The 20,525-nt window shown below is 49.5% G+C and overlaps 6 protein-coding genes across 6 annotated transcripts; 3 read left to right on the top strand and 3 right to left on the bottom strand.

Annotated features, from left to right (window-relative positions):
• Positions 1-1,389: 1,389 nt before the first annotated feature.
• On the bottom strand, positions 1,390-5,837 carry ARB_01636 (TMEM1 family protein, putative; the record flags this gene model as incomplete). The annotated part of the gene is made up of 3 exons (XM_003012082.1): positions 1,390-2,046; positions 2,139-3,233; positions 3,294-5,837. 3 exons carry the CDS (start codon positions 5,835-5,837, stop codon positions 1,390-1,392), a joined length of 4,296 nt encoding a protein of 1,431 aa, XP_003012128.1.
• A 544-nt stretch (positions 5,838-6,381) lies between these two features.
• Positions 6,382-10,896, bottom strand: ARB_01635 (membrane-tethered transcription factor (SPT23), putative; the record flags this gene model as incomplete). The annotated part of the gene is made up of 4 exons (XM_003012081.1): positions 6,382-6,522; positions 6,587-9,149; positions 9,216-10,129; positions 10,225-10,896. The coding sequence occupies 4 exons, from the start codon at positions 10,894-10,896 to the stop codon at positions 6,382-6,384; spliced, it is 4,290 nt and encodes a 1,429-aa protein (XP_003012127.1).
• An 845-nt stretch (positions 10,897-11,741) lies between these two features.
• Positions 11,742-11,942, top strand: ARB_01634 (uncharacterized protein; the record flags this gene model as incomplete). Its single annotated transcript, XM_003012080.1, has 1 exon — positions 11,742-11,942. One exon carries the CDS (start codon positions 11,742-11,744, stop codon positions 11,940-11,942), a length of 201 nt encoding a protein of 66 aa, XP_003012126.1.
• Positions 11,943-13,199: 1,257 nt separating this feature from the next.
• ARB_01633 (uncharacterized protein) lies at positions 13,200-14,249 on the bottom strand (the record flags this gene model as incomplete). Its single annotated transcript, XM_003012079.1, has 1 exon — positions 13,200-14,249. One exon carries the CDS (start codon positions 14,247-14,249, stop codon positions 13,200-13,202), a length of 1,050 nt encoding a protein of 349 aa, XP_003012125.1.
• A 1,197-nt stretch (positions 14,250-15,446) lies between these two features.
• On the top strand, positions 15,447-17,525 carry ARB_01632 (uncharacterized protein; the record flags this gene model as incomplete). The annotated part of the gene is made up of 3 exons (XM_003012078.1): positions 15,447-15,467; positions 15,535-16,411; positions 16,474-17,525. The coding sequence occupies 3 exons, from the start codon at positions 15,447-15,449 to the stop codon at positions 17,523-17,525; spliced, it is 1,950 nt and encodes a 649-aa protein (XP_003012124.1).
• A 752-nt stretch (positions 17,526-18,277) lies between these two features.
• Positions 18,278-18,829, top strand: ARB_01631 (retrograde vesicle-mediated transport protein Get1, putative; the record flags this gene model as incomplete). Its single annotated transcript, XM_003012077.1, has 1 exon — positions 18,278-18,829. One exon carries the CDS (start codon positions 18,278-18,280, stop codon positions 18,827-18,829), a length of 552 nt encoding a protein of 183 aa, XP_003012123.1.
• Positions 18,830-20,525: the final 1,696 nt, after the last annotated feature.

Here is a 20,525-nt window from a genome sequence, read left to right as displayed (position 1 = left end):
AGCACTCTGTCTTCTCACTATAGACTGGTTGGTTAGCATCTGCTGCTATCTCCTCCGCTTCCATGTCTTCCAGCCCCCTTTCTGACCACCCGCAAAGGAGCAGCCCGTGAAAGAGAGAACGATAACAAGAGACCTCCTGCTGAATGATTGATTGCACTTACAGGGAGACAGGCCGTTACTGTGAGCGATAACGGTGAAGTTGCGGGTAAGGAAGCCACTCAATGTGTGGGAAGTGAAGCTGGTGTCTTTGATATCTTTCTCTCTCTCTTATTTATTTCTTCTCCTTCTCTTTTCTCTTATACAAAAAAAAAAAAAAAAAAAAGTACGTCAGGGAAAAAAAAAAACTCTAAGTGGGTTCGCGTATTTTTGGTATTCGGGTATTGATACGTGATGCGACGCATCCATTACCAGGCAAACTTCTCGATCGTCGCAGGGAAGGCAAAAGGAGCGGACTGTGTGTGGCCTTGTGCGACGGACAAGCAGGACACTTCAACCCATGCATCGCCCAGGAGAATGCCACTTGATCACTGCCAGCAGCTAGGCCTTTTTATTTCTATCTATCTCCATTCTCTATGTAAAACACAAACCACCCTGAGAGACGACGAGTGGCAGCGTAATAATGGGCTGTAACAGTCGATACAGGCACGGATGTTTAATTCGACAGCAAGCAAACCTTGTTTCTACCACTAGAAAACTCTTTTTCAACGTTGCCCTTTTTTGCCCCATTAAGCTGTTCTTCTCCCTGAATTAATTATCCCCCGCTTGTTAACGTCCACAGGTTCTCTTCTCCAGCAGCGGCACCGACGACGAACAGGAGCCATCGCAGCCGAGCCAGCGCCTCCTCCTGCCTGTGCCCGCCCGACTCGCCACGCGTTTTTCTTCTTCTTCTTCTTCTTCTGCTTTCCCGCCGTCGAAGCAGCCTTTTTCTGCCCTTCACCGCCTTCCCGCCCCGCTAAAGTTAAGGGACAGGCACCTGCTTAGTCACAGCCTTTTGCGATAAGATAGAGTATTGATATTACCATCTTACAGGGCATTCCTGCCGACACATGTACGGAGACTTGGTATCATTATGTAAACACTCAAAAACAAGACGCCAGCTCGAGCGCTGATTGGCTGCTGCCCGTTTTGTTGGGATCTGTACTGCAAATACAGCGCGTGTTTCATTCAACAAAAAGCAGTGGCCCGACCAGCACCGAGCGCGGTTCCCAGGCTTAATGCGCATCAGGCAACGAGCAGGGACAGGGCAGGGCGCCAATGGGCGTCTGGCGATTGCACATCTCGCATGTGGTTCCGAGGCTGATATGGAGTGAGAAGTGGCATGACCGATGGGGGTATTCCGAGGGCTTGCAAGAGCACGAAGGGAAGCACCGAGAAAAGGGGGGGGCATCATCAGGCAACGGCGGCGTCGGTCTTGCGCTCAGCGTCGTGCCAGCTTCCTGCGGCGGCATCGCCAAACCCATCCAGGTTGATGGTCGTCATCTGAAGGTCGGCGCTGACCAGGACCGTCTCGCCGTGACTGCGGTAGTCCAGCTCACTCGAGATGAGCCTGCGCGGGCGAGGTGCAAAGCTATTGTCGGACTGTAGTAGATGTTCACCTCCCGTAGGCGACGACAAGCGGTGCTGCTGCTGCTGGCCTGGCCCGGTTGCAAAGGACTTGATATCGACCGATGGGAGAAGTAGATGGCCAGCTCGCTGAGGTAGAAGCAACAGCTGGAACCGTTTCTCCTCGCCCTCTGCACAGGTGAAGTTTCCACGCCGTCGGCCACCAATAACCCACACATCTGGGCTGGCTATAATTTCATATGTAAACTCAAGGGACGACTGGGGCTCTTGTTCGGCTACCTCACACCAGCGTCTTGTATGCCGGATTATCAGCTCTGCAGTTATCATGTCATCGACCCCCACATGGGTCTGGCCGGGAGAAATATCTTTCAGCACTAGCCTCGCGGTATGGACAACCTGCACATCCGGAATATCAACAGGGATGGTTATATGCCGAACAGCATTCACCGGTCGGTTGTTTGGTAGAGGTATAGTCTTGTTCGTCTATATATGCCAGGGGTACAAAGGGCTGAATTAGCCTGCGGATCATTGACTATACACCATAGGGAGGGGCGCAGGAACCAATGGGAACTTACATTATGCCACTCTCTGAGCCACTGCACCAGCTTTGTCTGCGTATCACCGTTCATGCTCTCAACGGCCTCTCTCCACTGCATACGTTCGTAACTATACACCTCTATTTCTCTCGTCAGGCCAATCGTTTCTAGAGTATGAGCTGTCCAGATAGCACTAAAAGCCGTCTGCAAGAACGGAACCAGGAGCTGCTTCATTCCTGCAAAGGGACTTGCTTCGACATCCTTCGTAAACCGATCTTCTAGAACCGATAGGCATTCTTCGTTCAAACAGGCAAACTCTATTGAGAGGCTCAACGGTCGAGTGGAACCTGAGTCTTTGCCGGGTTGGAAATCGTCCCGGGGCCTGATTTTGTACAACAATGATGCCGGCTGTTTCGGGAACACATCCATGATCTCACCCTCCTGGACGCTCGTCTGTACATCATATTTGCCAGAGCTCTTCATTTCGCAGCTAAACACGCGAATAGGTATCAGCATTCCGGGGCTGATGCTGAATCTCGAAAACAGCTGCTCATCCTGGAATAAATCCTGAACATTCACACTGACGGGTAAAGTTGATACAACCGAGGATGAGCTGATGTATTCAAATTGCCCCTTGGGAGTCTCATATTCAGCTTCCACTGAAACGGAGAGTGATGTCTGCGTTCCTTCCATGCTGTATGGCACTCGAAGCGTGGCAGTGGATGCCCGGGCAAAGGAAGTGAAACATATTCTGCCTCCCTTTATCTCCTCGCACAGCGTAAGAGCTCCGTCGATGAGTGAGCTTTCCGAAATAATGAGACGTAGCCCGGCAGTTGCTGGCCGCAACCGTAAACAGCCAGTCGAAATATCGTTCCAACCAGAGCTCAACTCAATATCCAGGCTCCGATGCCCAACCAAGTTGATAGCTCTCGATTGAGAAACTTTTCCGACAAACGCGTCGACAGCGGGGAAACAGACCACATATGGGCGTTCTGCCTCGGAAGTAAGCGATTTGCTTGTCGTGTCCTGCAGTATATGAGATGCAGCCACTTGATTGTCATAATCATGCGTGAACGTAATATTCCCTGCTCGCATCTCAATTCGGTCAACATAGTACTTTCCATGTACTGTTGTCTACAATTGTAAGGAAATATTAGCATTCTTTATACAAAATCGTAGAGTATCAAGACTTACCGAGGAGTCAAGTAAGACTTTCGTCCCCTTCGACTTTACTATAGTCGAGTCGGAGTTTTCCAACCACAGCTCATTGTTTGGTATTTCCAATGCATTAACAAGCCGCATCTTAATGTTGTCAATTTTTATTTTTCCCCCAAGAGCATATCTCAATGACAGCTGTGCTTGGAACCCGTCTCTATCCTGGAAGTGAGAAATACCGGGTTGGACTTGGATATCTCGGAAGAAATCTTTAATAAGAACTGGAAACGTATTGGAAAGCGATTGAGAGACCGCAAATAGATCCTCAACGTACTCCTCAACTTTGCAACGCATGTTAGATTGCAATGTCAAAGAATGCTGGATGGTCGAGGAATATATCCCGAGTAATCTCAGAAGAGCATGAACGAACTCGTCTTTGCAATCTAGTTGCTTCAGGCACCGACTGTATAGCTCTACCATAGTACCTTCTAACGTCTCCCAGCCATTGCTGCGGTAAAAATTGGAGAGCTGGTGAAAGTACGACGCCGCTAAGGCGTAGTCACCCGTTTCATACTTCAGCAGTGCAATATCAGCCATCATTATTTCCGCAGACTTGAATCGATTTGCCGCGATATTGTGACGGAATATTTGGTCTGTAATCCGCTCATAAAGGCAGTTAAAGTTCTTTTTTGATTCCACTGATAAAGCCAGGCAAGGCGTTTCTACACCCGCCGACGTTGGCACCACTGGAAGTCGTTTCTTGTCCATGGGCTCGTCACTCAACGAAACATCAGTGAAGCCGTTCTTTTCGTTGAGCAGTAACGGCATACTATGCCATCTATTTCCCCATCCTCTCCTTCGGCCAAGTGCTCCCAACTGGCATCTAGCGAGGTGATATAAATCAGCCTGGGCCGCGGCTAACTCTATACCGCCTGCTTTTTGTGGAGCGGACATTATGGCCCCCAATGGGTTTAAAGCTAATCCGGAGTTCGGTCTTGAAGTAGGGGACATCAATGAACTGGTTCGCTTAGGAACCCCTGGCCTTGCTCCCGTGGCGAAGCTCGTAAGAACAGCTGCATCCACCAGGTCCTTGCTCGTCCGTAGGGAAACTTTGGGAATCTCAAGGCTCTTAGTAGACGTTTGAATAAGAACTTGACAAACAGCTGCGTAGGCCCAGGATGAAACGATGTTTGTGATAATATCTTCCTTCCTAGAAGGATCCGGAGCTTGTTCTAACTGAGCCAGTCCAGTCTCGACATCTTTCCGCAAAGTCCGGCAAGCAAGGGTAATAAACTCGCTAGCTCTCTCACAGATCTCGGCGAGAAGAGTCAAGTTATGCTTCTCCGCATTCTTTTGGGAGCCACTTTGACGATTTGACGGGGGTGACCGCGCAGCTTTGAGGAGGAGTAGTAGCTGCCTCGAAAATATATAGACACGAAAATCAAAGACAGATATGTTATTTGCAAGAATCATATCTCTGTATGGTTTCTGTTGGGGTTGCAGCGGGAAAATATCTTGATCCAGTGCAATGGGGTTTGAGAAAAGCTCATCACGGTCTCCATCGTTGTCATCTTCATCCTCATCCTCTGATGAACTGGATCCTTCTGCCTTTTCTGACGACTCTGCAGCCAGGGCAGCCTCAGCTTTCGATCTGAGATCTTTACTGTAATTTAGAAATGTGCCTCCGTGCTGGTCTCCCGTGCCCGAAATTTGATCTCGCAGTGCCGAATCCAGTCCGACAGCAAGCTCATCGTATCCTATAAGAGCATCCTCGAAAAGTCCAACGTTCTCAAGGCCAAGAGAAAGACCTTCTTTTAGTATAAAGAAAGTACAGAAGTTCCAGCCCGGCAAACTTCTCTGGGAGTCCTTCTCACGGATATCAGCCTCATATTGACCCACGCGCAAATCAAAGGATGTGAGAATAAAATATTTCAGCTTCGCGACCAAATCATCCAATTGCGCCGTTAGTTCAGGCTGTTTCTTATCCGCATCCGCTTTTGGAATTCTCAGCTGCGCAACCCGGTCAACTGCGGTTTTTGAGGATCCGTTGAAATCGGCCTTTACTTTCTCAAGGACCGAAGTCGAGCCTCTCCCAGGCCATTTTGATGATGCGGCCTTCTCTGTTACTTCAGGGCTAGGTGCATTCGATGGTATGACGTGAAGAATCAACCATTCGAACGCATCGTGATTATCAGGTCCAGTTGGCGCAGCGGATGTCCTAGTTTTTATCCATTCTCGTAACGTCTTTCTAGAGGTCGTTTTATACGTCTCGTTATCATCACATCGTAACAAATATATCTTTAAATATGGCGTCTGTAATAGGCCAGGTATCTGGTGTCTTCTCTGCGATACCGCTCCGCTTGCGCCATCGCTGAGTCGCTTCTGGTCATCTGCTACCGTGTGGGCGGGTTTGAAATCGATTTGCAGGGAGTCAATCGAGCGGACTGGCCGAGTCGAAGACTTCCAGTGGAGGTTTCGGAGGGGAAGGACTTGGGATAGCAGCGGCTTGACTTGAGGAAACAGGCCGAATGGGTCGGTATACTCGACTGCAAGGATAAGGAGTAAGTTATCAGGCTTCCGCATAGAGCTTCAGTACTATTGCATACCAGTTACATTATTCGAGTTTAAGTGAGGGGTGGCGTCCATGACGACCAGAGCTTCACCAGTAACAGGAGTAGCATATTATTCCGCACTCATCAAGCGTCCTGCTCTGCGTTGTGAGGGCGGCTTTTGGGCGTTTTGCGCTGGCGAGGTCAAGTTTAGCTAAACGGCGGATAGAGGACCATGTCTTGGCGTCGCTTTTAAGTCAACCTCCAGCCTTTTTTGCAAACCTAAGGGGGATCAACATTCAACATATAGTAAGATGTCAATATTCTATTAAAAATGTACTCTGTAGCTACCCTAACAAATGTGAGACTTCAGAAGAAGAAAACCTAGCGGGAAAATAACCGCCCCAATTTCCACAAGGAACAAATGTACAATCGGAGACTGAGTCTGTCTCAACTCGCAAACCCGTAACAGCAAAACAAAACCCAGGTCGCCCTCCTGAAATACAAACACATGAAGTCAAGCGCTCGAACAAAGTAAACAACAAAGGAACAAAGGTACGCTACAGAATATTTCTGCACTAAGTAGCTAGAAGATTCCGGTTGGGGACCGGCGGGTTGACATGAGACATTACGAGCTCATATCCGTAAGAAACAGCTTGCCAGATATCAGGAATGAGGTTTTTCAGCATCGCCGCAACAATAATTATCAGGAGAGGAATCTAGAAAGAGAGAGATTAGCTACGTTGCGAGGAGGGGTATAAAGCAATGTTGTAAATAACTTACCCAAATAACAAAGAGATTACGATCACTGCGGAATCTCTTCATCTTTTGTGCGTGTGCCTTTCTGAGCTGATCCTGGTGCACTTTTGAGATATTCCTGCTACCTATAGTCACGTCACCAAACTCCTCCTTGGAGGACGAGGCATGAGAACGTGATGAGGCTTCTGCTTCCGCAAAGTGTTGGTCTGCCGCGGCATCTAGAGCAGCTTCGACCATAGACGACTTCTTGTCAGCGTAGCCAGAGTCGGTTTCGTGGGGGTATAGCTCCTCATATGCCGGTGGCGAGGAATTGCCAGTCAATCTGCCCCAGCCGTCCTTCATGATATTGGTAGACCAGGCCGATGTCGGCCTGTGTGGAACAAGGGAGCTGATACGTTGGATCATTGGGTGAGTTTGGTAGTCTGGAAGAGTTGGAATCTGGGGGAGTGTCGGTATCTGAGGGAGGGTGGGCATTTGAGGTAGTGTCGGCAATGCTGGGAGGTTTGGTAGATTAGGAAGGTTAGGAAGGTTGGGGAATGCTCGGTTGACGTTTTGTTGGAACTGGTTGATTTGAGCTGCCAGCTGATCTCGCCATGCAACCAATGCAACAGGAGGTGATGGGTTGCGGGCCATGCCAGCGACAACATCAGCCTCGGGAGAAGCGAGAGTAGATGTTTGGGAAATGCTAGCTTTCCTAGGAATTGAGAAATATTGTTTCTTCTCCTTGCGGGATTCTGATTTGGTGCGTTTGGGCTGTGCATATAGCAACTCTGGTACATCTGACGTACGTCCACCGTCTGAATCATCAGTGGATTCTTCTTCAGCGTCAGGCGCATCGCTGGAGGACGTTGGCTCCCAGAATCCGTCGAGAGAACCAGAGCTTGGTCGGCGGCGCAAGGGAGAAGTCGATCCCACGCTTCTTGAACGGTAGTGATTGGTAGAAGCAATTACGGCACGGTGTGATTCCAGGGTGGTTGCAAGGTCAGCAGGAGTGAAGCCGCGCAGATTAGGCGCTGTGATGTTGGCACCGGCGAGTCGAAGACGATGGACAATATGCGTGTGTCCACTGAGAGCGGCCAAATGCAATGGGGTGTTATGGTTCTTGTCCTGAACATCAGGATTAGCCCCCCGGGCAAGCAAGCCCGCCACGAACCTAGTCAACCCTAGTGAAGCAGCAAGGTGGAGGAGAGTCTGTCCAGATGGTGAACGAGAGTTATATTTTGTAGAGCCAGGATTGCCATCCAAGTCCATGAACTCAAGATACACCAGCATCTTTGCGTCGGTGTCCGTGATGTTCGCGCTCTGGTTGTTGCCTGGGGCTTGTCGCTGCTGGCCTCCAGAACCGCCATCACCCTGGAAATTGTTTTGAAGATTCCACAAACTATTCCCGTTGCCCCCCATGATTTGCTGTGCAGTTTGATAGGCATCAGCAGGGTTATTAAGCTTCTGGCCTAGTATTCCAAGCGCAATTCTATACATTTGCAGCTCGCGGTCATCCACATAACGGAAGAAGATTTGTGGTTTCGGGATTATGGGCTGTCCTGGCTGCTGTTGTCCCAATCGAGGATGCTCATGCTTGAAGACAACTGGGACAGTACCCGGCTTAACCGAAGGCGGAGTAAGACAGTTCAAACATTTCTCACCCCAGAAAGTAGTGGTGGTAGCTAAGGTATCACCGAAAACAACCTCCATACCCGGGTAGAAGCCACTGCCGAGGAGAGTGACCTCGCTTCCACCAGTAGTTGAGCCCTCAGCTGGGACAAGTTTATGAATCATTGAGGGTACCTGTGGTGGAGGAAGTCCCGTTGGCACGCTCCAAGAGTGGTTTTGAGTTCCTGTGCTAGATAAGCCCGTAACTTGGTCCTGAGACCTACTGCGAGGGGAACCAGGGCGGCTTGGGTGAGTGGAATTCGGTGCAGATATCAAAGATGATTGTCCCATGTTGTCCATTGGGTTAGTGGTCTCGAGTGGACTAAAGAACATCCCGTCATTATTGTTTGGTGTGGGTGGCCCATTTATAAACTGTGGATTGAGCATCGCAGGTGTGACATAAGCCTTATCTGAGCCTCCATTGGCAGATGGAAGACTTGAAGTTAAGGGAGAGTTGCTAGCAGATGGCGATGTCCTCTGGGTCTCGATTCGTGACATGGTCAATCCTGAAGGAACTTTCCCCGATCCGCTCTGCTTCCGTCGCTTAGCAAGAGGGCCAGTACCGTCAGAAGGAGATGCTTGGCGAGAGAGGTTTCGGGGGGTAGTGATAGGAGCGGCTGCAGTTGTACTATTATTCTGTGACTGATTCGAGGAAACGGGGGTTAACGGGTATTGTCGATTTCGGAGTGCTTGCAGATCGTTGGCGGAAGGAGAAATTTTATAGGGCACCGAATGCACGAAAGGCTTCGACAGATCAATCCCGGGGTTCCCAGGGAACATTGCTGCAGGTGGGAACTGAGGGTCTGTTACTGTAGAGCTGGGAGCTGCGGCATAGTTTGCGGGCGCATGTGTCTTATGGTCATCGGTGATCATGATTGAATTGGTAATTGCTTGAGCAATTGGGTTGTCCATGTAGTCAAAGATGGTAAAAAGAACCCTAAGAATTCAACTTAGTATATTGTGATATAATAAAATAAAAAAAGCTGAATGCAATAAAACTTACTGGAAGCCCACTTTCTCGTTCTGATGTCTGCAGTAGCACGCTATTCTCATTGGCAGCTCTACTTGCATTGCACCAAGGGGCGCAATGGGCAGAGAAGGATCACAGTTTGTCGAGTTAGGGGTTCTAGGGGGGTCTGTCCAATCCTTGATCTCTGTGGTATTGAAAACAATAACCCGTTTATCCTCGTCTCTTTGGAACAATTCATCTTCTTCCGGTTTCCGTTGTTTTTTCCGCGACGCACGCTTTCGTTCTCTTTGGATGCAACCAGCACATATTTTGACCTCCGCCCCTCCCAGTGGAAGGTCTTCGTCGCCCTGGCTTTCCTCGGAGTCCTTGGGAGACTTTGAACTGACATCCTCACCCCGGGCTCTTGCAAAGGCCCTCTCCCGCTTTTTCTTATCCTGGATGGCACTTGTGCATAGTACACTGGCGCGGAGTTCTAGAATATCTGGAGACCGTTTGATATCAGGCTTGGCGAGGAACTTTGGCTTGGAGATGGCATGGCTTGGAAGGCGCAGTTTCTTAACTCCAGGCGGCATCGGGTAGAGAGTCAACTTGATGGGGATTTGCGTTTCGACGCGAGACTTGAGCGAGGTGGGATGGACGATCAGGCGGGGGCGAATATAGTTCTCCATGCTGATGTTTGGGTGGAACACGGCCGAGTTGCGGTCATTCAGAGGGAAGACCACCCCGGGAGTGCACTTTAGCGTTTCGAAGGCCTGGCGCGGTGACCTAAACGTAGAGGTCGGAGATAATGTCGCTGAAAGCGGCGAGCCACTGTTCATACCGATCCCACCAAAGGCTTCTTCCAGAGCTGACTGCGAGCCTCGACTATCCCAAAGTCCCTGTCCGGTGTAAAGCGGTGTAGAGTCACCAGGACTTTGGAACACAAACGGGTTTACGACAGCCGACTGCTACAGAGAAGAGTTAGCATCTTTTGCTTCGGGGAATAAAATGATATCTTCGGCAATACATGTAAAATATATTGATGGAATGGGAGGGTACTGACTTGTTGCGATGAGCCTGCATCACTGGAGGATCCGGTAAAAGTGGAGGAAGAAGGTGTGCGGAACGACTGTTTGAAAACGGTTGGTTTACTCTTTTCAGTATTGAGCTCCATCTTGAGGGGGCTGGGACTGCTGGCAGCGCTATCAAAGTCAAAGGCCGAGGCCATCGCCTTGTTGCTGGACTCAACATCGTGCTCCATGGAGTCATCCCTGGTCAAAAGGCCGCCGCTCTCCTGGCCGAGAAAAGAAGCACCTTCGTCGCCCAGGGAGAGCTGGTCGGCGTTTGGCCAGCCCGGAATATATCGTTCGGTTGCGGCGCTGTCTGGACTGAAGAGTCCGGAGTGGTTGGAGGCCAGCGAGGCATTCCGCAGATGACCAGTCGGGGAATCCATCGAGGAGCTGTGGCTGGAATCTTCTGGAGAGTCTGATCGAGTGTCTGACGGGGTTGAGCCCGCTGGTGGAACGTCATTCTGAGACTTGTTTGGCATTTCGGAAGGGGACAAGCACGACATGGCGTCGGAAAGCTGGGGAGCACTGGACGGCCGGAAGAACATGTCTTCAAAGTCACGGCCCAGGCTGGGAGTCGAGGCATTGAGCACTGAAGGGTCGAAGCACAGAGTGTCTCTGTCGTCCATGATATTGTCCATATCTCCGTCCATGATGATGGGCTCCATCTCTCCGACCCTTGGCTGGATCGATCGCGACCAGACCCCCGTCTATCAGAAAAGAGAGAGAGAGAGAGCGAGAGAAAGCTTTTGACTCAACAGGGAAAACAAACAAGCGACGGGAGTAACCAACTACTCCGTACACCCTTTTCCTCGCGTGCACTCTCACCGTCGAACGTGCAGTATGGTTGTGGCCGTCTCGTCTCGTCTTGTCTCGTCTCGTCTCAGGGGCCGCTGCTCTCACGACAATGCGGGTGCCTGGACGACTAACCAGCTGGCCGAGCACGCTGAGCAAACGGGGATGCGCCTGTCTAACACGGGCCCGGGTCAGGCAGCGAGAGGCCCCCTCGGAGGGAGCAGGCAGGCAGGAGACAGGCGACGGGGAGAGGCGATCGAGAGGCACAGGCAGCGTCGGGCGGGAGGGCTCGTATGGACGAGATCGAAATCCAAGGGATGGCCGTCGCCTTTTCAGCGTCCACGCCCTTTTGTGTCGGTGAGCTTCGTCCTCGTCTTCTTCGACTTTCTTCGTCCCCAGCCCGCAGCGAGCGGCAAGCCACAACGACAGCTTGGCGCGCTTCTTCGCCAGCCAGCCCTCCCGTGCGCAGTCCTAAAGGGCTCAGGCTCTCTGCGCGCACACGGCGAGGACTCAGCAGCAGCAGCAGCAGCAGCAGCAGTGGGACTCCCTTGCAGCAGCCGACTCTCCGCCGTTTGAGCTGGGCTGCTCGCTAAAACGTCTTTTTTTCCCTTCTCGTTGTTGTTTCTTTCTTGCTTTTCAACGACAAAAAATAAGAAAATAAAAAAAAGAGCGAAAAAAAGACGAAACGGCGGGTGAGGGCGCTAAGCCTGTTTGGGACATGCCGCAGGAGCGACTTTTTAGGGACAAAAAGGACGAGAAAGACGAGAAAGACAGCAGAGAGAGGCCAGATTCCAGCAGACAGCGAGGTGGAGATGGAGATGGCGGAGACGGCGTTATATCTGGGGGCCAGCGAGCCCAGCTAGCTGCTTGGAGTGCGTGGTGCGAGAGTCTACAGGAACAGCGGCTTCGGCCCGGCTGAGGGACCTTCCTGGGGACTCGAGATAGATACCTGATGGTTATTGAACCAGCAGCAGCCAGACGACGGCGATGGTGCAGGCGACGGTGCAGGCGACGGCCGGGTGCAGCTACGTTTAGGGAGGAGGGAGGAGGGAGGATGGGCCAGGGAATGACTCCCTCCCTCTGCTCAGCCTGATCAACCGGGCTGCTTTGTTATACCCCCCTATTATATTTACTCCCTCTATACCGCGTGTCTTATGGGCGCCCTGGATAAGCAGAGAGACAGAGACAGCCACTCAGCGTTGCCTGGCCTTATGGAGTTGCTTACGGGTCCTAAGAATTGGCGCTAGAGCGTTGTCGAGGCTGCTCAGCTACCGGATGTCTCTCGGTGCTGGTATTCCCCCGGACGCCTACGGAGCCTACCGGTGGGATAATTAATAGCTACCTGCCTGCGTCTATAGACTGGCAGGACTTGACTTCTGCAGACTGTGCATGTGTCTGCATCATTGTCTGCATCATTGTCTGCAGTATTGTCTGCAACAATGGAGAACGTGCATACATGGAGCCCACAGTGTGGGAACAGTTCAAATAAAGGGCAGCCAACAACGCCAAATATGCTGATTTTCAATATAGAAGCAATGTCTGCACCTCGGATGCCACACAGGGTTCTCTTCTGCTCCTTCATGTCTCCCTTCCTTCGACCAGGAGCCGGGACCAGACACGAATAGATGAACGAGGACGTAAAAACAGTCCGACGCTACGAGTTATTTGCTGGCCGGCGATTGGAGGATTATTCGCTTGTCACTCTAGCACCTTGCTTACAGGGTGACACTAGACGGTTCTTCAGCTCAAAGGAAAAAAAAAGGATGACGGTCATCGTCGTTATCCTTTTTGATTATTCTTGATTATCATTATTATTATTTACTCCTGTCTTACCCGTCGTGGGACAAGGCGATCTATTAATAAATTTACACGTGGTTACATGGGTCCGCAGGGCTCGGGTTTGGCTCTATCCCTGCCGCTTCTTCACATGTGGACGACGGGTATGCCCCATATACCTAATGCTTATATGTCTTTCCCCTCAAAAACATATAACCTATGGATATGGGGTTAAAAGAGTATACGAACTTATACCTGGAGAAGGTCTACAGGTCTACTAGAAGTGCTCTCTATTCCTCGACTGAGGACGATGCTCTCTTTCTTGCAGAAAAACAAGCAGATGACAGTATGAATACTCAGAGTATTGATATTAGGTAGTATATAGGTGGAACCCGCACAGTCATGACCAATGCTTCTGTCCATACCGAACAAGCTCAGTCATGAGTTTGCCGCCAGCAGATACATCGTGGTAAGGGTCAGACAAGTTCGCCATGAAGCAGCCGCCTGGCTGCTCACTGCAGCTTCGCTCCCCACCACTGCAGATACCAACGATCGTAGGACGGCCATCGATGTACTCCCACATGGGCCCGCCAGACCACCCAGCAGACGCAAATACCTTCGACTCGAGCTCGACACCAATCTCTCCGTGAGGGTCAACGCCGTCCAGGGTTAAGTTGGTGACCAGCATCTGTGTCATGCCCTTGAACGGTTCAGTCGGGTATCCAGAGCTCAACCACGGGCCCTTGACATACGCCTGCGTATCCTTCCACCAGGCAGTCCCCATCCATCCCGCTCGTTCGCCCAGCGGCTCACACAGCTTGCATATCACATAGTCTAAACCAGTAACATTGAGCGTGTTCTTTACCCCGCGACACTGCGAGACATACGAGCTTCCAAAGGGCTCCGCTTGTGTCTTCCCATGGCCAAACCCAGGCACAAACCGCATCCACCTTCTGGCTCCATAGTTCCACGGGAAACAGTGGCTTGCAGTGAGGAGCAGGTTCTTTCCAACCAGAGTTCCCGTGCACCACCCGCCTTTGTCCCCCCTAAAACGCCGAAAGAATATCCTCCCTATCGTCGACCATGGATACCCTATCGTGGCAGTGACCCGGAACTGGTCGAACGGTGACCCTTCTGTGGACACTAGGGCGATATCAGTGCCGTAACTTTTGATATCAAAGTGGTAAGGCGCGGTAGTGTTGCTTTCCTTGCTCGTATTAGGGCTGAAGCCTAGCGTGCTGCCATATTCGCTTTCCTGTATCCCTTCAAACTCCCACGTTGCATCCCCTGGGATCAGATTCCACTTTTCATCCACCGTCAGTCCCTCTGCCCGGAGGTCTGGAAATGCCTTTCCACAGAGTCCACCGCCTTTAGGCTCCAGGGGAATCACCGCTGTAACGAGGGAGTCTTGGAGCAGGAATAATGTAACGAGTGGCCATATCAAGTGCATGGTAATGGAATAAAGAAAGGTCGAAAGAAGTGAGTGTACACATGGGATGGTAAGGTATTCCGCCGTTCCTCTTGCGCTGTTCTCCCTTGCTATGCCATATAACTATACAGCCTATAGGACCTGACATGGACAAGGACACAAACAATGCCTGATTGCTTTGGTCTGGATAATCAACGGAAGTTCAAGCACACGCAGGGATGGCTGCATGCTGCCTTCCTTCGCCCAAGAGATAACCCTGTAGTGACATATAAGAGGAATGCCCTTCTCTCTTTCCTCCATAGCTTGCTATTCAGTTCGCACGGTAGGCAAAGGAAGTATTAGCGAGTTCAAGGCGGCTGCCGGTCTTATTCTTAGGCATAAACTTGACATCATCCGGGTATCTGTTGTATCTCAGGCATCAGGGGTTAGTTGGGCATGTCAGGTTCAACATCTCGAAGCTGCCGAAAGGCCAGCAGTATATTATATATATATATATATATATATATATATATATATATAAACATGCAACCAGCTGCTGGCTCTTCAGTTCAGGCACCTTGATTAACCCCTTGATCCGGATCTTTTGTTATATGAGTCTACCACATTGTGTCGCGTGTCTAAATATAACGGTCAATAGCATCTTGAATATCAGTGTCGACTTCCACTCCGACCTGCAAAAACGGTCACCTAGAATTCGGCTACATGATGAACCACCATTCTACCGCCCGGGCATAATCATTAATTGTGTTTCCACTGTCTAGGTAGGCAAATAGAAGATAGACAGGCAGCTTGATTCTAAAACTGATCTCTGGTTTATCATCCATGGCAAAGCTCGAGTCAAAGCCTTACGCCTGATGCTGAGTGCAGGTTTCTTTCCTAGCAAAACCAAGGGATGACCTTGACATCACTCTCATCACCAGGGCAGATCCGCTCATCTCTTGCTCTATAACTAATGGCTGGACGTTGTATGGTAGCTTGGCTCCCTGGCTCACTCACTAGTTAGTTAGCTAGTTAGTTTGTTTGACTAAAAGCTTGACCTCGAACTTACTCATATTTATTTATTTCAAGCTGAACCAACCCCGCAGGCAGCCTCACCAGCAACATCTTCATTTCATCTTTGGAGGACTATTCTTTTCCTTGCGTTTTTACTTATTGTGTTAATAGTTTCTTTCACCTACTATACTACTATAGTACCCGGTTCAAGCGTAGCTGTCAAAAATGTTCAAGAAAAAGCCATCAGTTCGACCCCCCACACACCTACTCTCTATGACCCATCGAGGTAGCAGTGCTAACATATTCATGGCAGATCAAACCACTTGCACCTCTTCGGTCCTCTGATCGGAGGAAGATCGCAGACAAGATCATCCAGGAATACGGCATCTCAGTCCCAGAGGCACCAGCAGCTCAGCCTGAAGCTGACGAGACATCAGCCCAGCCCGCCACAACCACCCCTAGCCTCTCATCTATTCGAAACTCGCTTCTACCAGAGAACACTCTAGCAGGACGCTTTTCGACCACTGTGGGACCAGACTTACAACTTGTTCATGGTACTTTATACGTTGGAACGCACCCAGACGGTGAAGAGCGAGCATTATGGATCAGGCTTGAGCAAGGACCAGGAACAGATGGAAGAATATACCCCACAGTATATTCACTATGGCGCAACCCAGGGCTGGTTCCCTTGCTGTGCACAACAGGCCATGTTATGGAGAAGCTCTACAATGGTGCAGATCTGATGACCCCAGGTCTTACAAACGGTCCCCCATTCCCAGCAGGAGCTGTGAAAGGGTCCGTCGTTGCTATCTCGAGTTTGGATAAACCTAGCGTTCCCACATTCGTAGGTGTATGTGAGATTGATGTTGCTGGCCTAACGCAGGTACAGGGCGCAAAGGGACATGCTGTCAGGGGGATACAGTGGGAGGGTGATGAGCTATGGAGCTGGGGTTCGACTGGAAAGTCTGGCCAGCCATCGCCAGATCACTTGGATGGCTGGATTGGAGAACCCGAAGTGGTAGAAGAGAAACTCCAGGACCTAGAACTAGGCGATGATGAAGATTTAGATGGAGGCGCGGATGGGGGGGTTCCTATTAACGAGCCTCCAGAGGAAGAACAGAAGGTAGGGGAGGAGGGAGAAGAGGAAGAAAAAGATGCGGAAGCAGAACTTCCGCCTCCAACTACGAAAGGTAAGATTTAATATAAATATTACCTTTTAATAACGGGTTCTAACAAGGCAAACAAATACTAGAAATCGATGATGCCTTCGAGAAAGCATTCATATATGCGCTCTACCAGCACAAGAAAGACCACCCTGGAGACCAAAACCATGGCCTGTCATTCCCCATCCAGCCATCGTTCTTGATATCCAACTTGATCACTCCATTCTTGCCAATATTTTCGCCAAACCAGGCACAATATTACCAGATCAAGAAGACATCCTGGAAGAACGTTAAGAAGTTTGTCAAGCATCTCGATAAGATAAAGTTACTCAAGTCAAAGGATAGAGGAGGGGAAACAATAATCATGGATGTTGATTTTGATGATATCCTTGTCGACCAGTTTGTTCCTTACCGGCTGCCCAAGAAGACAAGCTCAGGGGGCGCAAAACCCAAGGCTGCCTCTCAAAATACTTCAGGAAGCGTGTCATCCGATCAGGTTAACGTTAAGACACTCTACCGCCCAAGCAGCAAGCTGGTACCTGATCTATTCCCGCCCTTATCCAACACCGACGTGAACAACTACTACTCAGCCTCCGATGTCTCCAAACGCTTGAACGATTACATTTCCTCACAAGATCCACCGATCATCTCTCCATCTAATCCTCGGATTCTCACGCTCAATGCCTTCATCAGTAACAAGATTATCCCTTCCAACGATATTGCGACTCTTTCCCGTGGAACCATCCCACGAGATGCTCTGCTGAAAAAGTTACTCGAGGATCCTTCATTATGTGCACCTTTCCATGCAATCCTTAAACCCAACCAGACACTCTCGGATGTGAAGCCCAAGCCGGGTGCCCTCCCAAAGGCAACCATAACCATTGAACGCCGCACAGGATCCAAGTTGGGTACCAAAGTAGCTGGTCTAGATAGATTCGGCATATCACCCCAGCTACTAGCAGATGAGCTATCGAAGAAGTGTGCGAGTAGCACCAGTGTTAGCCAGGCAGTTGGTGCTGCCAAGGGGGAAATGGAAGTCTTTCTTCAGGGTGACCACCGAGGGGTAGTAGAGAAACTGCTTGTTGGCAAGGGTCTCAAGTCCCAGTGGATAAGCATTGTGGACAAGTCTAAGAAAAAATGAGCTTCCCAGCGTTGCCTACTTTGAGCGGAAGTTATTGAGACTCCTACTGTAAGACCATTTTGGATACATTGGAAATGTGTAGGAGATTAAATAGTAACGATTTATGAAAAATATAGATTGTTACGGAGTACTTTCCTATAAATGTTCGTCTAGCTCCCCTAGCCTTTAAAAGTTCTAAATCGTCAATCTACCAATAACAGAATAAGGGGTATGCTCAATATCAAGATAGCTGCAGAGAGAATGACGTTGTTTTAACCTTGGAAGTAGATTGAAGCAAACAAAGCAAACATGAGAGACCACACCACGAAAGTTCCAATGCAGCTTTCCACAAGAAATTATTCCAGAGCACCGCTGCATCTCACTGCTCTACGTTTGAAACACAGAAACACATCTCTCGAACGTTTGTTTCCTCTTTTGCTAGCTATACACCGCTGTTCGCTGGCTCCCTTATATCAACACAAATATAGCGGGCGAACTACAACCTCGAGAAACCCGGCGCTGGGCCATCGTTGATGATGGCATCACTACTTCTTTTCGTGCTTGCTATTCAGATAATCGCCTATTTAATTAACACAATTGGTGCCAGCACTATTGATAGCCTGGTAATTATATTCTTCCATCCATCGCTATATTCGTCTGCTAACTCTCCGTTATAGCTATGGCTGCTGTATATCAAGCTTCCGAACCAAGCGTCGCAAACGGCTCGAGAGCAACGGCAAGCGAAGCTCGAAGTAATTCAACTTAAACGGGAGATGGGTGCTACCAGCTCCCAAGATGAATTTGCGAAATGGGCGAAGCTCCGGAGAAGACATGATAAAGCTATGGAGGAATATGACGTTAAGAGTACGTATTTATATTCGGAAGAACTGGCAATCTGGCCTGTAACAATATCGGAAGGCGTTTTGGTAACTGACGTATTTATCTACCATCCAGGCAAAAAGCTTAACGCGATGAAAGTTTCATTTGACTGGACGATCAAGACTGTCCGATGGGCTTCTACCACCGGTATTACCATAATTCTTCAGTTCTGGTTTTCCAAATCACCTATATATGACCTGCCTCGGGGGTGGTTTCCATGGCAGGTGGAATGGATCTTATCATTCCCCCGCGCTCCCTTGGGAACGGTGAGCATACAGGTATGGGGAGGGGCCTGTGGGACTGTTATTGCCTTGGTTGGAGGCGCTGTTGCGGCTATTGTACCAGCTCTGAAAAGCAGTAAGCAATCCAAGGGACCAGCAGTGGCACAGAAGACAGGAACTCCAAGAGGGAGTAGGGAACAGACACCCACAAGGAAGACGCAATAGCAGGTGAAACGAAGAGAGAAGCGTCTACTAATGTTATTAATGTGTAAAACCCATGCTACGATACTCATGATAACTGTTAATTTTATATCTTAAGAACATTGTTGATTGGCTTATAAACAAGAGTAAGTTAGAATAACTGGGGATGAATTGGGATGGGAAGGGGGATGTTCATCAGATAGGTTTTAAAATCTTGATCTTCAACAGCCATTATATGACCTCTGTGCTTGACTCTATGATTTGTATATCATCACTTGAACATGTATGAAGTAAAGAATCTGGCCCTTTCGAGGGGGCTTCTGCAATTGAGTCTCTCCATAAACACAGCAACTATCCGAAGCACGGAAGGCCGAGGGAGCAGAGACACAATCGCCGCTTTCCATAAGCTACAGGTTCGGTGGTAGGGGAAGAAAAAGGGTGAACTCCTCGCCTCAAGAATAAGCCCCATCGAGTTACTCACCCAATCCTGAGAATTCAGAAACAGGTAAGCAATCGCATAGCTGTAGAATCTCGACGAATGGCAACCTTCTTAACCAGGTTCCCACGACCGTCTCCCATTGTTTCCCCAAGAAACCTCCTCGACGCAACCCCCGAATCAGCTGCAACTTCACTCCAATGCCAAAACGTGAGACTCATATCGTCATCCCAGGGTTGTCCTAGCACTGGCCGAAGAGACTGTGAATAGGGAGAAAGCTGAAGAGTGCAGACGGTTCAACGAGGGTCGGAGCCGGCGCATAGGTGGGTAAGAGGGCATAAGCTGCTATGAAGTGCTTCTATGGCAGCGCGTTTCCGCAGTGCCTGGCACGAAGCCAGGGCGTCCGGGGACTTTCTCCCAAAGCAAGGTATTGGTACGAGCATCGAAATGCCCAGTTCGTAAGCTTTGAATGCGATTCTTTGAGCGAGGAGTTAGAGAAGAAGAAGAAAAATAAGAAAGCCAGAAAAAAAAAAGTCGCTTAGATTTAAGTGGTGAGGCTTAGTCAGAGAGTCTATTGATTTTTATTTTGGACCAGTGATTATTTTACTATGACTAATCAAAATTCTGCCCATACTTGGGGTTTTTAATACGGGGAGCCCGATATATACCATATATTATACAACCTTAGGTGAGTTGACCAATAGTATTATTTGAAACGAGTTATATGTGGTTACTCATGTAATCCGATTTTACTGTGATACAGATATGAAGCTCCAGGGCTCCAGGTTTCCTTCACTGATCGAACAACTATTTGGAACGGTTACAGCTCGTAGCCAGTTAACAACTCCTATTCTCAAAGTATGGCACCGAAGCAATCGCTAGCAGGAAAGCTTTCCGGTGGGAAGAACAAGAGGGTTCGTTTCGTTTCACCTTTGGTGCAATTGAGATTTCAAAACTAACGCTATCCACCCAGTCGCTCAATGTACCGATAGCCGCCTTCACAATGGCCGTTTTACTTACAGGATACTGCTACCGAAGTATCCGATCCGCGCGCGATAATGCTAAACGTACTTCTATATATACCTCTTCCGGCAGAGGCAACGGGCTATAGTGACGTGCAGTTTTCTAATGTCCAAAACGAGGTCAATTATATATATAAAAAAGAAAGGGACGGAAGGCTCTTTTGTATGAAGAGTGCGCAGGATATGGATACAGGCTTATCGGCTTTGTCCAATTCGTGCCAGAATCAATATGCAAGAGAACTGGGATGGTTGGAGTGACGAT

This window comes from Trichophyton benhamiae, assembly GCF_000151125.1.
Source record: "Trichophyton benhamiae CBS 112371 chromosome Unknown contig01094.0, whole genome shotgun sequence".
Taxonomy (NCBI): domain Eukaryota; kingdom Fungi; phylum Ascomycota; class Eurotiomycetes; order Onygenales; family Arthrodermataceae; genus Trichophyton; species Trichophyton benhamiae.
This window is presented reverse-complemented; position numbering and strand designations above follow the sequence as displayed.